At 37.2% G+C, this 16,680-nt stretch overlaps 1 protein-coding gene across 1 annotated transcript in view; it reads left to right on the plus strand.

Annotated features, from left to right (window-relative positions):
* The window catches only part of LOC121370641 (DNA replication licensing factor mcm5-like), a 40,962-nt gene that overhangs the window by 15,314 nt on the left and 8,968 nt on the right, over window positions 1-16,680 (plus strand). The window contains exons 6-11 of the mRNA XM_041496008.1: window positions 807-891; window positions 3,101-3,354; window positions 10,101-10,212; window positions 12,210-12,278; window positions 12,856-12,996; window positions 15,426-15,602. Of these exons, the coding sequence (XP_041351942.1) occupies window positions 807-891; window positions 3,101-3,354; window positions 10,101-10,212; window positions 12,210-12,278; window positions 12,856-12,996; window positions 15,426-15,602 (838 nt within the window). The remainder of the gene's footprint in view (window positions 1-806; window positions 892-3,100; window positions 3,355-10,100; window positions 10,213-12,209; window positions 12,279-12,855; window positions 12,997-15,425; window positions 15,603-16,680) is intronic.

The raw sequence follows: 16,680 nt of genomic DNA on the forward strand, positions 1-16,680 counted from the left end.
CCTCACATGTAGGAACAACTTGGGATGACGATTTTTCGTGTGCTATTACTAGTTCACAGTGACCTACTTTTCACGGTCTACTGCACATAACAGTAAATCCTTGTCCGGACCATCATCTATTGCATAGGTCGTAGTTAATAATGCAGCTAGTGAATCAGAAAATCTTCAGCTAGTCATTTAGTCCAATTAATGTACACTTCCATTCGTACACAGTGATATGTACACAAACACATGCATATTGATTGCAAATATCAAAACTTGATTAAGATGCCGTTTTAATGAGTCGGTCATCAATAGCCACTTTTTCTTGGTCTCCCCAAGACGTGTTCATAAGTATTTCTGTTAAGCACAAAACATTGTACATTTTCGTTTCTGTAAAAGGAGATTGCACACAATCTGATGAATAATAATAGTAATATAAAATTTATTAACGTCGGAAAATAAAACAAGTCGATGACTACTCCACAATTCAGTAGTAACAGAGGGCCTTTGTTGCAAGCGACTGGGGTGTGAATGCGCCAGATGTCATTTAGTGGCCAATTGGGGCCACATAGCGCTATGCAAATCAAGAGCAGATAAGTATGTTTCTAATAGAGGCTATTCCATCATCTAAACTGGGACAGTTACAATGAACATTAATCACAACAGTCAGTTATAGAATTTTATAATGGTCATCACATGGGTTGAGTTCAACCGATCAACAGTTGTTTGTACATAATAGATCATCAGAACATCACTAGTGACATGTGAAATTTAAATGACCATCTGGCTTACTAGTTAATAACATTTGCTTTTCTTTGTTACAGATATTTGTGTGATAGAATTGTTCCAGGAAACAGAGTCACTGTCATGGGTATTTACTCAATTAAGAAAGGCGCTAAGCCCACAAAGGTAGGTAATGTCAAATGTTATCAACGGGGCAGAAATGTATTAGTTAAGTCTACCAGCTATTAAAGGTCTACATTTATCATAAACGTAATTCACTATTGTTTGGTATCTACGTATATCTTTTAAAATCTATATGAAGTATCAATAAAATAAATTTAAAAAAATTTACTCGTTTTTAATATATTCGCAATAAAAAGTTGCGTTTTTCCCATTGTTTGCCAAAAAGCCTCTGATCTCCAAGAGTGAAGTCACGTGACCCCGTGAGCGCTAACCGGCATAACATGAAAGTGTGATTCACAGCCTTTCAGACAATTTACATGGGAGTGGAACACGTGTATTTTTAAAATGCGAAAAAATGTTGTTCCATTGAATTGAATTGTATGTGTGGAATATTATTTTAAAGATATCTTTGAAATGTGAAACATGGTAAACCATTGTTGATGTATGGATGTATAAAAGCTTTTTTCATGTTCGGGCTGTACATAACAAAATCCCGAACATCACCCCGAAAACAAAAATAGATAGGCCTATTGAATGTTAATGTGATTTTTTCTAAAAGAGGGCAGTATTGTTTTAGGTAAAGAATTTGATTGTTGCAGAGATGAATGTTTTCACAATTTATCTGTCATTCAGGATTTTAAAATCTTATGTACTCTGTTTTATGTTTTTTAAATAGGGAAAATTCAGGATTCTTTTTATAATCCATTTTATCTCTGTTGGGAAATGTAGACTCTGTATTCTGTCATCTTGTGTATCTTTTTCAAACAATGACGATGAGGGTGGCATGTCTATAGTGCAAAAATATAACCAAGATCCTGACCCTAATCTTTGAGATATCCATCATGTTGCAAACAATCATCTTGAAATTGTTACGTTGCTGAGTGTGTAAAGTGGTTGTACACAATGTTAACTGTTAAGTGTCCAGAGATCACAAATGAATTTTAAAAACCACAAAATTATTTGTTTTTAGTATTGGTTGAACAAAATTTCCAGTTGAGAGGGGTGTTTTGTTCTGATGATCCAACTCCAAAGGTGTTAAAAAGCTGTGTTCACTGTTCCATCACAGTTTGCGTCTCTGTTCAGAAGCTGTGTATTCACTAGGTTTTATGACAGTATGCAGTGCCGTGGAGATTGCCGCGGAGTTTTTCATTCTCTGCAGCATTTTTTTTTTGCCGTGGACTATATATTGGATTTTTTTGTGAAGATGTATTTTTTCCTTATGTGGGTATCTGAGCACCATATTTCTGTGTTGTTGTTTTGTAGAAGTTGAGAGAGAGAATGAATGTGGGTATTCAAGCACCATATTTGCGTGTTGTTGTATTGTAGAAGTCAAGAGAGAGAGTGAATGTGGGTATTCGAGCACCATATTTCTGTGTTGTTGTTTTGTAGAAGTCGAGAGACCGAGTCAATGTGGGTATGTTGAGCACCATATTTGTGTGTGTTTTTTTGTAAGTCGAGAGACTGAGTCAATGTGGGTATCTTGAGCACCATATTTGCGTGTTGTTGTTTTGTAGAAGTCGAGAGACCGAGTCAATGTGGGTATCTTGAGCACCATATTTCTGTGTTGTTGTTTTGTAGAAGTCGAGAGACCGAGTCAATGTGGGTATTCGAGCACCATATTTCTGTGTTGTTGTTTTGTAGAAGTCGAGAGACCGAGTCAACGTGGTTATCTTGATTACCATATTTCTCTGTTATCGTTTTGTAGAAGTCGAGAGACCGAGTCAATGTGGGTATCTTGAGCACCATATTTCTGTGTTATTGTTTTGTAGAAGTCGAGAGACCGAGTCAATGTGGGTATCTGAGCACCATATTTGCGTGTTGTTGTATTGTAGAAGTCGAGAGAGAGAGTGGATGTGGGTATTCGAGCACCATATTTCTGTGTTGTTCTTTTGTAGAAGTCGAGAGACCGAGTCAATGTGGGTATGTTGAGCACCATATTTGCGTGTGGTTTTTGTAAAAGTCGAGAGACCGAGTCAATGTGGGTATTTTGAGCACCATATTTGCGTGTTGTTGTTTTGTAGAAGTCGAGAGACCGAGTCAATGTGGGTATCTTGAGCACTGTATTTCTGTGTTGTTGTTGTGTAGAAGTCAAGAGACCGAGTCAACGTGGGTATCTTGAGCACCATATTTCTGTGTTGTTGTTATGTAGAAGTCAAGAGATAGAGTCAATGTGGGTATTCAAGCACTATATTTCTGTGTTATTGTTTTGTAGAAGTCGAGAGACCGAGTCAATGTGGGTATTCGAGCACCATATTTCCGTGTTGTTGGGATTGAGATGGACAGTCACGGTGCTGGGCGAACGTCTGCGGCCCCGCTGACTCCCGTAGAGGAAGAAGATTTAATAAGACTGGCCAAGACTCCTAACCTTTATGACACCATCGCCAAAAGCATAGCTCCATCAATTTTTGGCAGTATCGACATTAAGAAGGCAATTGCCTGCTTGCTGATTGGCGGATCCAGAAAAAGGTAAATATGAGGAAGCTTTAACAATATGAACCTGAGAAGCCGGTTTTCTGGCTTGACGTCATTTGACATATACATGAGAAGCCGCTTTTTTCGCCTTCCACATGGTCTTGTTTGTAAACAAACTGTTTAGCAACAGTTCAGCGTTATTTTAAACCAATCAGAATTTGTTTTACAGCATAGGTATTAGCGGAAGTTGTCTGCCTATGTGAATGTAAATTTGCAGAAGTTTTTTGCCGTTTTTATGTGTATTTTTCCAACAAATATGAACTGTATTAACCCAGATAGCACACCGCGGTTGGCCCAATGTAAACCGTACCGTTGGCCCAGCGTAGACTGCAGCATATCAGTCGACATAAACACCACAGTTATAAATACTACCACCCCTCACCCTTAAAGTGAATCAGAAAAAATTGGGGGTGAAGCTGCTCATTTCAGAGATAATGGGTAACATCTATAACTACCCTAGTTCCGCACAAAATTTTAGTCCTTTTTATTTACAGGTACCCCAAACATATTTCAAGCACAAGGCTACTTGACACAATGGTGTAGTGATTGGTATTTAAAGCTGCAATGCTCGCAATAATGCCTCATTTCCATTTCGACGTAGATGAGTTACAAGGTGCCAAGACTAAACCTGCCGAATCGAAAGATAGCAATAGGCCTCCTCCAGTTAGGTGAATCGCAGTCAGCAGTCGCACGCCACATGAATGTCCATCAGAGCACCATTTCACGTCTCTGGGACAGGTACCAGCAGTTTCAATCAGCTGAAGACCGCCCCAAAAATGGAAGACCTCGCATAACAACTGCAGCACAAGATCGCTACATCCGGGTTCTGCACTTGCGTCACTGAACTACCACAGCAATGAACACTGCTGGACACACAAACCATTCGGAACTGACTTCGAGAAGCTGGTTTACAGGCTAGGAGACCATATGTTGGCCCCGTCCTGCAACGTCAACATCAACATTTACATGTTCACTGGTGCACGAATGTACAGGGGTGAAACTTGGGGAAACTGGTGGCAAGTATGGTTCAGCGACTAGTCACAGCGACGTGATGGACGACATCGTGTTTACAGACACTGCAAAGAACAGTTTTGCCATCAACTGCGTCGCCCAAGTTGACAGATTTGGTGGAGGGAGTGTCATGATGTGGGGAGCCATCTCGTACACCGGCAGAAGTGAACTTGTTTGTACCAGGCAACCCGACAGCTGTACACTACCGGGATGAAATTCTTCGCCGTCACATGCTTCCCATTTTGGATCGACAGAGAGAACTCTTTCAGCAGAACAATGCCAGGTCGCATATGGCATGTGTAACAATGGATTTCCTACAGAATGAGAACATTAATGTGCTGCCATGGCCATAAGGATCGCCAGATCTCAACCCCATTGAACATCTATGGGACGAACTGGACATAAGTGTAAGCCAGTGTGACCCGGAGCCTCAGATGCTTCCGCAATTATTACATGCACTGCATGAAGAATGGGCTAGGATTCCACATGCCCGGATTCATGCCAAGGAGATGTCGTGTAGTGATTGCTGCTGCTGGTGGCCACACAAGGTACTGATTTCAGTGCCCTTGTGCGGTGCTGTTTGGTGACGAAAACGCCTCCACTGCCATCAGTCCATAGCAAGAACACTGTCGCATACTCATGTTAAATTTGACTGTGATATGATCATAAATAACGAAATTATGCCACTTTGTATTCTTTTTTGACAGAGTATATATAGAGACAACAAGGATAGTCAGAGTACCTCAACTCCTTTAAAGAATTCCATTAAAACACATGCAATTAAAAAAAAATCTTAACAACCACCCAAAAAACGACCAATTCTACCTACTTGTTTGGTACAATTCCAGAAACACACAATCATATTTTTTAAAATCATTATTTTTTTAGGCCTAATCTTGTAATGAAGACTGTTTTCACGTGTAGAACTGTCTGCTAATCTTATGATTCTGAAGATGGATATCGCATATTTTAATACTTAAAACAGTATTCTCGCTGCTCCATTTTGCCGCCCCTTTTTATTTTCCAGCACCCTACTATATTTTCCAGCACCTATCTCCGCTATTTCTAAATGAACATTTTTTTCCACACATAAAAAAAAAAAACTCAGTCTGCACACTGAACATCAAAGGAAACGAGCCACTTTTTGTATTTTTAACTCTCTATTTTGTCCCATACCTGTATCCATTTGTATGTTTAATACACACAATAAAAGTTACATTTTATTTGAGCGATGAAAACATTTTAATTTTTTATGGATTTGGCACTTATCTGGCGCCAAATTTGTCACATGATCAGAACGGTCATTCTGTCTTTAGTTTCCATTAACTATCGTCTGATGTTTTGTCCTCAATTGCAGATATAATTGGTTTAACTGATGATGATTTTTACTTTTTCTGTGTATTCAGCAGTTCTTTATAAAATATTGTAAACTTTTCATATTTTTTTGGGGGGTAGGGGTGGGTTATCACTGCTTAATAAAAACAACGGAAGTGGTAGTGTTTATCATTAAAATAATTTATCTTGGGTGCCAAATAATATATACACCACCTTTACAAAAACAAAACTTTTTATCAGCTGGCGATAATATTTTATCACAGCGATCAATGCATTCAATGAAGATGGAAATAACAAAAAATGTATCCGACATTAGGGGATCACTTTACAAACATCTTTATTGTTTTTCATATATCTTGAAATTTTTATTAAAATAACAATATTAAAATTTTGATCAGTTCAGCAAAACCGGAACTGCACATGAATGTCAGACCAATAACATCTTCAGTTCAATTAAAAGACGAGTTTTTTGCAATGTTTTTGTAGGCATAATAAGGAGTATGTCTTTCCACAAAGTCTACCAACACACAACAATGTGGTAACCAAGCTCTCTCTCCCCCCCCCCCCCCCCCCCCCCACTTTGCTTTTCGTTATTATTATTTATTTATTTTAATTTGAAGGGTTTGGTACCGCACGGTCGCCCTCCTTTTAATTTTCACCCAGTGAAAACACTGCTTAAAATGTCTGTAACTATCTTCATTTTGTTTCAAATATGAACCTTATATTTTGGAAAGATGCATGCCCAAACCACAAACACATACTGACGGTTTAATTATGCGTAATTTTAAAATGTGATTATTCCTGCTAACTGGAGGCAGCCATTTTGTATCTTTTTCATCGTGTCTGCTAGGGAAGTGATGTCAGCTCCTGTATGCACAGTGTAAATAAACGCAGTGATTTACGACAAGGTGCTTTGCTTTGATCAACCTGGCTTGTAAAACAACATAAATGTCCAGATACTATAATAAATTATTTAACTAAATATATATCACTGTGCACTAAGAGAACAAAATGGGGTTATAAAAAAGAAAAGAAAAAAAGGAAAAGAGAAAACGCTCAAACTTAACAACGGCACCGACGGAAATTACCGTAAGTCAGGAGCATCACCGACGGCACAATGATTGCAAAATGTATATACCTTGTGTACATTATCTGCCTTGTACATTGGAAATATGTCTACATACAGCAAAATAATGTTCCAGTCATGTTTATTTGCTGCACAAGTCACTTTTAAAAAAATTGGAGTAGGCATGGTCAGAATTTCCATCGGTGGGCCGTTTTATGGGAAACAAATTCTTATACGTATAAGTTCAAGCCATGTACTATTAGGCCTATTGGCAAAAACGAGCATAAGTGATAATTTTCTTTTCTTTGGGATTACGTAATTGGTCAGTACTGTGATTTTAGATGGGACAGTCTACTTAATTAATAGTATTACATAATTATTGACAGTATAATAAATCCTTTAAGAGTGACAGGTTATTTGTTAGAGAATGTTTTAATTTTCTTTAGCAATATGGTGACACTGGTCCTGATCCACTACATGCTAATAACGGTTGTCTCCCATTTGTTACACACCTGTTTATTCCCAGTTCTTACACAGTCGGTTAGGGACTAATTAAGCAAACTCCTTTAACCTTAGTGGAACAGTCTAGTCCAATTCAACTGTTCAATTGAATTCAACTTTATTCCATCAAACCAATCACATTGGTACATAATGCATGTATGCATTTGTAAATTGATATGCATACTGTAAATTAAGAAAATAATGTGTGTTTAAACTAAAAAAATCCAGGCATATTGTTTTACTTCATAAACGGTTTTACTTCTAAAAAGGGTCTTAATTGTTAACAACCGAAGCCATGAGCAATATTCCACTTTACAGTACATTAACTACAAGCGTAGATTCTCTATCATCACATAGTAAATAGATAATTTGTAATAAGTGAATGTGAATATATGTTCTGTTCTTGTGTCTTAATTGTTAATAGAAGGCAGAGTTCGACAAATCCGCTAGCCCGACGCCCGTGGCTAGTGGTTTTTAAGTTCGGGCTAGTGAGAACCGCAAAACCACTAGCCCTGCGGGCTAGTGGTTTCCACCCCCCTCCTTATCGCTCGATCGTGGGTTTTTTGTGGTTTTTTGTTTTTCTCTCGACTGAAATTTCGTTTAATAAATTTGATTGTGACGTTTGTCATCGAATAATATCAACAACGCAATCAGTATATAATGATAATCCACTTGAACTAGGTCTGCAAACTGCAGTAACATGCTATCTCTACATCGCCACAGTTACAGCATGCATTGTTTACTTTTCCCTTTCAAGTTTCTGGCACAGGAAATAAGTTTAATGACATGCGTGTTTTGATTGGTTGGACACGTCACGTGGTAGTTAATCTCGCACATATGAACTTGGAAATCTTGCACTTAAGAACTTGGAAATCACCAATTGCGACGACAGGTTAATCTCAATCAAGTAAACCCCGGTCATGCTTTGAATTTCAGTGTTTGTTTTATTTACCTGTTGTTTTCTAATTTTACACTTCGCTGACATGTGGTTATTGGCAATCAGGAAAACAATTTACTTTAATGGTAACGCACATGCAATGACTCTGCTTGACCTATTTGTGTATCGGTCTGGATAATGCGTCACAGCTGCCGATACAAGATGATACCTTTTTCGTTCATCAATTAACAACGGATTAGATGTCGCCGTTATATTCTTTTGATATCGGTCTGACACGGGATAATGCCCTGTATTTGAGCAATTGGCATCACCGTTCCTGGCGACATAAATAGTAGGGCCCTAAATGTATAACCCACTACCGAATACACTGAACCATCTATTACCGTGTGTCACACTAACGTACCCTCATTTAAATTTAATTATTTTGATAGTGCGTTTAGATAGGAACCATGAGTTTGCTCAATTATGTTTCCCCAGGGGGAGGGCAAACGCGAAAACGCGAATGACGATGGATCACACTTGACAAAAAACCAAACGTACAACATGACAAAAAACTGAAAGTTACAACATGATTTAAGTGTTTGTTTTATTTTACTGTTATACTCGTAAATGTGTAATGTTACAATTTTTTTTATAAAAATCCAGTTATAATTGATCAGGAATGTGGGCTAGTGCTTTATCTTGGTGGGCTAGTGGTTTTCACAAACCCACTAGCCCTGTGGCTAGTGACTTTTCAAAATATTTGTCATACTCTGTAGAAGGTGAGTCTATTATTACATACTAGGTAGAAGGTATAGGATTAGCAGTTCACTCAGCCATGACCTATGTTGTTATAAGGTGTGTGCGAAATGGAACGTGTAACACATTGGAGGATACCCTAATAACATAAGTGACTACATTTTCTCCATACCATTAAACAATGGCGCATCAGATTGGTAAACAATGTAGCACAATACCCTGTGATGTTTGTAATACTGGTAAGCCCTAGGCTATGTATTCTTTTTATGTCTAGACGGCGGCAATTACTTGGTCTGGTAATCTACCAAATTACACCTGCCAATCGGGCATCTAAACGAATAGATCAATTAAAGGAACATTCCTGAGTTTGCTGCACTGTTTAACATGTTATCAACTAACAGAGACTTTATGACGACTGTAATTACATATCAAATATATTTTTTCTGCATAAAATATTAGTGGCTGTATATTAAAAGTGTTTCTGATCGTTCTAATATTTGAACTAGGATAAATTTCATTTTATTTCCTAAAAAAGATATTTCCGTACGTACGAAATTATTTGAAGACAAAATCCAATTTGGGCTTCTTGCAAATATTAAGACAACCAGAAACACATCAGAAACATCTTACAATGCAGCAAACTCGGGAATGTCCCTTTAAGTAAAGAGTCACTTTATCGATTCAGTATGTAGGTTTGTCAAATACACAGCAGCTTTAATACATGAACAAAATATGATACATCATTGGACAGGGTTTTTAAAAATTGTTTTGTAGCCAGATAATTTTTTATTGGAAGATAATATATACTTATTGCTGGCTTACTGAAATGGATATTATTACAGTACATTGCGACGCATTCCTATTTCGCCATCCCGCAAAAGTCAACAGACCACTGTTTGTTTTTCAGTTCTAAGACTAATTCCTGACAACCTGGTCACCAGATGGCACATTCAGAGCAAAATGGTTGCACCTGTTATATGTAATAGCTATCACATGTTTACCATTTTATTAATTAAATATACCAATATACTTGTTGATATTAAGCAATAATGTGCATTAAATATCGTTGAATATGCATACCAGTCCAAAAAACTTCCTTAAACATTCCTTTAATGATGAGTTCCATATTACAATTTACATGTGTGTATTTCTAAAATGCTGACAATCGAATAAATATTGTATATTTTGCAGACTTCCAGATGGTTTGACTCGAAGAGGTGACATTAATTTGTTGCTGCTGGGAGATCCAGGAACTGCCAAAAGTCAGCTGCTTAAATTTGTAGAAATGTGTTCACCTATTGCTGTGAGTGTAAAAGTGTTTATATCTGACAGTTTCTGCATTATACACTTTAATTTATCAAAGTGAATTCAAACTGAAAGTGACACCTATTGCTGTGAGTGTAATTTTAGTCTTTAAATCTGACATTTTGTACATTATACACTTTAGTTTATCAGTGTGAAGTCTGACTATTGCTGTGAGTGTAATAGTGTTTATATCTGACAGTTTCTACATTATACACTAGTTTATCAGTGTGAAGTCTGACTATTGCTGTGAGTGTAATAGTGTTTATATCAGACAGTTTCTACATTATACACTAGTTTATCAGTGTGAAGTCTGACTATTGCTGTGAGTGTAATAGTGTTTATATCTGACAGTTTCTACATTATACACTAGTTTATCAGTGTGAAGTCTGACTTGTTAGTGTAATAGTGTTTATATCGGACAGTTTTTACATTATACACTAGTTTATAAATCAGTGTGAAGTCTGATTTGCTGTGAGTGTAATAGTGTTTATATCAGACAGTTTCTACATTATACACTAGTTTATCAGTGTGAAGTCTGACTGAAAGTGTCCCTTCACCAAGTGGTGCTGGATTTTATTAGTCTTTTACTGGCTCATCTGGGGTGAATTAAAGGTGTTGTCTCCGTCTGCCCCACATAGTTGGGATTTCCCCCCCACAGTGCCTCAAGATATTAGGTGAAATTTTATATATATAGCATTGTCATATAGAGCTCAGGAGTTTAAATAGGCTGAAATTCTGTCAGACAAATCAAAACCTGCCAGACCAAACATGATCATAAAGTATAAATGCAAAATAATTGCCGATCCAACGAGATGGCAGGCCAAACGGTATTTGGCCCAGGGTGATTGTGGTGGCATTATTTCAACCACTGGAGCTACATGCCAGGTTTAACTTTAATGGGCATTTGCTTATTTTTGAGAGTTATGGCTCTTGAACTTTGGAGATAATAGAAATTTATTGTGCCAGGTAGGGAGCATCAGACCTGTCAACCTTTAGTCAAGAGAAAGCAGGAGGTGTGTGTTGAAAAAGCAGGAGATTTTGTCAAAAAAAGAGATTTTTTAACTGCACATGATTTAACACAATTTTTAAAAAAGTACCACATAATGTCATGTATACTTGTTAACCTTATATATTGGCATTATTAAATTTTGTTTTAATTATTTTTAAATATTATTATAATTTAATACATATTTTTAAAAACAACTCTTATCCAAAATCTTAACACTAACAAATTTAAACATTAATTAGTACATTTACGGTATTACACTACAGGTTGCATCGTCGTTATTTGTGTTTTGTGAAAAGTAGACCCAAGACAAATTTATATAGGCCTAAATCTTATAAATTAATATTCAGTTTTTACTACAATAAGGTACAGTGGTGTGGTACTTATTTAAAATCACCATAACCATGCAATAAACATTTGTATTTCCACTAATTATTTCTACTAATCATACGTAAAAGCTAATTACTGACATCGTGTGAAATATACCGGAATTTTACCTATTTCCGTGAGTAACATTATGTCAAACACAAGATTTATTAATCATAGGAAAATAATCCCTTGAAGTGTACTCTTGTTACTAATATTTTACTGCACAAACCTACAAATCTAATTGATACAAGTATTGTTTATAAAGCTAATTGGTCTTTCTGTTGTCTTGTTTTGACATGTGATTTTGACATCGTATGTATTGATGCATGCGTTCGCTGTCTACTCTGGCACTTCCAGCCATAGAACTTTGCATTATGTAATCTAGTGGGAAGACATTTTACGAGTCAGAGGTTTTGGATTACTAATGGATTAGTAATGCACAGGTCTATGGAAAGGAAAGGGGTACTAATTGACACTCAATAATGATGGATTACTATATTCGGGAATAAACAGAGCATCAAAGTGTTGTTTGTGGTGCTGGGTTGTGGAGAGAAGGCCAGTCACTTATTGCAACGGTCACAAATCAAAATGTTAAAGTTGAGTTTGTTGTTTTTTGTCAGGTGTACACGTCTGGTAAAGGCAGCAGTGCTGCAGGGTTGACGGCCTCCGTGATGAAGGACCCACAGACTGTAAGTTTTCAAAACATTAAGGCCACAATTTACTAAAGATAATCTGTTGTGCCGTGTAGCTTTCCTAAACAGCACTTTATTCATTTACAGTTAATGCAGGTGTTGTTATATGCACGTCGTGTTTGTTCACGTTCAAGACTAAAATAAGCATCGCTACATGCAATGATTACCTTTTGTAAATTTGGCTCTAAACTTTAAATAACTGAGCTTTTTGGTAAATAATTTTTTCTGAAGTCATAAAGCAAGTATTTAGTGATAATGACTTAAAAATGTAACTTGCACTTATATTATTTTACTGCGAAAATGTAAATGAACCTTTAGTGTATAATAACTATTTAATAACCCTGTCCCGAGTCAGACCCCCAATCCTATCCTATCCTCGGGGTATATGGACATGTTAAACCAGTTACTAAGCTAAGCTATAATAACTATTTAAGCATATAACAATTAGTTTTTATATCATCAGATAATATTTGACAGCTGATTGGTATGTTAATTGCAACATATGTTTTCTCTCAAGAATATGTGTTTAAAAATTTTTGATTTCCTGTAACATATCCTGGCTGTGTGTGTTTAGAAAAATTTCATAATGGAGGGTGGAGCCATGGTTCTTGCTGATGGAGGTGTCGTCTGCATCGATGAGTTTGACAAAATGAGAGAAGATGACCGAGTGGCCATTCATGAGGCCATGGAGCAGCAGACAATATCTATAGCCAAGGTTTGAACTAGACCGTTGCCTTGCGATACTATCCAATGAATAATATCTATAACCCCAGGTTTTAACTGGACGGTTGGCCTGCAAAACCATCCAATGAATAATATCTATAGCCACGGTTTGAACTAGACGGTTGCCCTGCGATACTATCCAATGAATAATATCTATAGCCAAGGTATGAACTGGATGGTTGGCCTGCGATCCTATTCAATGAATAATATCTATAGCCAAGGTTTTAACTGGACGGTGGCCTACAAAACCATCTAATGAATAATATCTATAGACACGGTTTGAACTAGACGGTTGCCCTGCGATACTATCCAATGAATAATATCTATAGCCAAGGTATGAACTGGATGGTTGGCCTGCGATCCTATCCAATGAATAATATCTATAGCCACGGTTTGAACTAGACGGTTGCCCTGCGATACTATCCAATGAATAATATCTATAGCCAAGGTTTTAACTGGATAGTTGGCCTGTGATGCCAGCCATTGAATAATATCTATAGCATAGGTATGAACTGGATGGTTGGCCTGTGATGCCATCCAATTAATGATATCTATAGCCAAGGTTTGAACTGGATGATTGGCCTGCGATACCAGCCAATGAATTGTGTTGGCCTCTAGGTAAGCACATGCTCTTGAAGACCCCCTGCTGCCAGTCCAGTGCTAAAAAGTTGTGGGTTTTTTTTCACGGTAATCCATGTGGATTCCCATGGAAGCAGTCCACGGGAATCCTCCGATTCTAAACATTTTCACAGAACTTTATCAACAGTGTTAGCATATAGAATTCTGTGTCATATGTATATGGATTGAAAAACCCCCAAATCCTTGCTATTTACTGGAAAGAATAACCAATTTGTCAGTAACAGTTTATCTAATTTTAAAGCAAAACAAACCAAAAACCACCAACATTTTTTTAATAGTTTTTTTAGTTGTTGGTTCCATTTTTTCTTTACAGTCACTGGTTTTTTTTAGGTGTCTTATCAGCCCCAAGTTCAGCAAGCAAATGTTTCGCTAACGTTCGCAAACTATTTGATTGGTTTCCAATGTGGCCATTTGGTTTACCGTGAACCGCACAAACCAGTCAGCGGGCATTTTTCCGCTCGGTCTGGCTCATTACTTTTCGAAGATTGCTTAATCGTAAACAGCGCATGGGATACTTTTGCTGAAGTATTTTGAGCATTGGTTCAATGTTTCTATGGATATTATTGAAGCACATTTCCACAACCGACAAAAAGATGTAGGCCTATTGATTAAAAGAACAGGTAATTCAAGGTTAGGAACATAATATCAGCGAACTAACATAGAAATGTTTGATGTATTACTAAATTTGGGAACTCTTAATTACTGTCTATTGTAATCTTAGTATGTAAGAACTGAACAAACATGTTCTCTTTGGTTCATAGAAATGGGCCAACCGCCACTTGGCTCCAGGCCAGACTAGTCTCGATAAACCTCTGTTTCGAACATGCACAGATTCGAATGTATGCTAGGCTTTTGAAGCCAGTTTAAACTGAAGCTTGATAACCAGACTATTTTTTATTTTATTTTATTTTGTTAATTCGGTAACATTATACTCACTGATTATTCAATTTAATAAATTTTTGGAAATATTTTATGCAAATCCAAATAGATTCGTATGTTTTATGCTTGCATGAATCCTGGCGTGAATCGGATTCGGAGAGTCACGCAAATGTTTAGCCCTGCAGTCAACAGCCACGTACATGCTGCAGATAGTCTCAGTGGGAAAATCATCTAGAGTTTAGGCTGCCATCCACAAATTGAATTTTAAAGGATCATGCATGGTGTTAATTAAATCAAGCTTTACATTGAGGTCATAAAACTATTTGCATATGTTCTTAGCAGTCTCAAAAGCTGATGTTTTAAAAGATGGCAGAAAAATTAAGGAATTTAAAATAAATGGAAGGTACATAACGCCAAATGTTTCAGCCATTAAATGTTTGTTTATTAGGATGTTTTGTAGGACCCATTTAATTACCAACTGATGAAATCCTGTGAGATATTAATGCATTTAAAGTGGTGTCAGTATAGTAACAGTTTTTAGCATCATAATAAATAGGAGTAATTAGCAACAGGTTATTTTGGCTATTATTGTTCAAGGTATTTTGTTTGGGTTTTATTTGTTACGTTATTTTGTTTGGATATTATTTGTTAAGTGATGTCCCAGAAAAAAATAATGAAAATCATGTACTGCAAACATTATTTGATTGTGAGCAGTTACAGGAAAACACCAAGACGTAATCGATATGAAACCTGAGACCTGACCAATTATTCATCACTTGTTTTAAAGGCTGGAAATGGCTATAATTTTAAATTGTGTCCAGTGTCTCCAATTTCCAGATCTCTTTCTTCTTTTCTCCTTCACTCAAAGATGTAGCAGTGTTAATGATGCATTCTGTTTTTCAGGCTGGAATAACAACCACGTTGAATTCACGGTGTTCAGTCCTGGCTGCTGCCAATAGTGTGTTTGGGCGCTGGGATGACTCGAAGGGGGAAGAAAACATTGACTTTATGCCTACCATCTTATCGAGATTTGACATGATCTTCATTATTAAGGACGAACATGATGAACAAAGAGATATTGTGAGTTTAACACACATTATATATACATGTAGGGAACGCTTTGTGCTCTAGTACATTGTGAGCTCAACACGCATTATCTATACATGTAGGGAACGCTCAGTGCTCTAGTACATTGTGAGTTCAACACGCGTTATCTATACATGTAGGGAACGCTTTGTGCTCTAGTACATTGTGAGCTCAACACACATTATCTATACATGTAGGGAACGCTCAGTGCTCTAGTACATTGTGAGTTCAACACGCGTTATCTATACATGTAGGGAACGCTTTGTGCTCTAGTACATTGTGAGCTCAACACGCATTATCTATACATGTAGGGAACGCTTAGTGCTCTAGTACATTGTGAGCTCAACACACATTATACATGTAGGGAACGCTTAGTGCTCTAGTACATTGTGAGCTCAACACACATTATCTATACATGTAGGGAACGCTTTGTGCTCTAGTACATTGTGAGCTCAACACGCATTATCTATACATGTAGGGAACGCTTTGTGCTCTAGTACATTGTGAGCTCAACACACATTATCTATACATGTAGGGAACGCTTTGTGCTCTAGTACATTGTGAGCTCAACACACATTATCTATACATGTAGGGAACGCTTTGTGCTCTAGTACATTGTGAGCTCAACACACATTATCTATACATGTAGGGAACGCTTTGTGCTCTAGTACATTGTGAGCTCAACACACATTATCTATACATGTAGGGAACGCTTTGTGCTCTAGTACATTGTGAGTTCAACACGCATTATCTATACATGTAGGGAACGCTTTGTGCTCTAGTACATTGTGAGCTCAACACACATTATACATGTAGGGAACGCTTTGTGCTCTAGTACATTGTGAGCTCAACACGCATTATCTATACATGTAGGGAACGCTTAGTGCTCTAGTACATTGTGAGTTCAACACGCATTATCTATACATGTAGGGAACGCTTAGTGCTCTAGTACATTGTGAGCTCAACACGCATTATCTATACATGTAGGGAACGCTTTGTGCTCTAGTACATTGTGAGCTCAACACGCATTATCTATACATGTAGGGAACGCTTAGTGCTCTAGTACATTGTG

Source organism: Gigantopelta aegis, chromosome 4 (genome assembly GCF_016097555.1).
Source record: "Gigantopelta aegis isolate Gae_Host chromosome 4, Gae_host_genome, whole genome shotgun sequence".
In the NCBI taxonomy this organism is placed as follows: domain Eukaryota; kingdom Metazoa; phylum Mollusca; class Gastropoda; order Neomphalida; family Peltospiridae; genus Gigantopelta; species Gigantopelta aegis.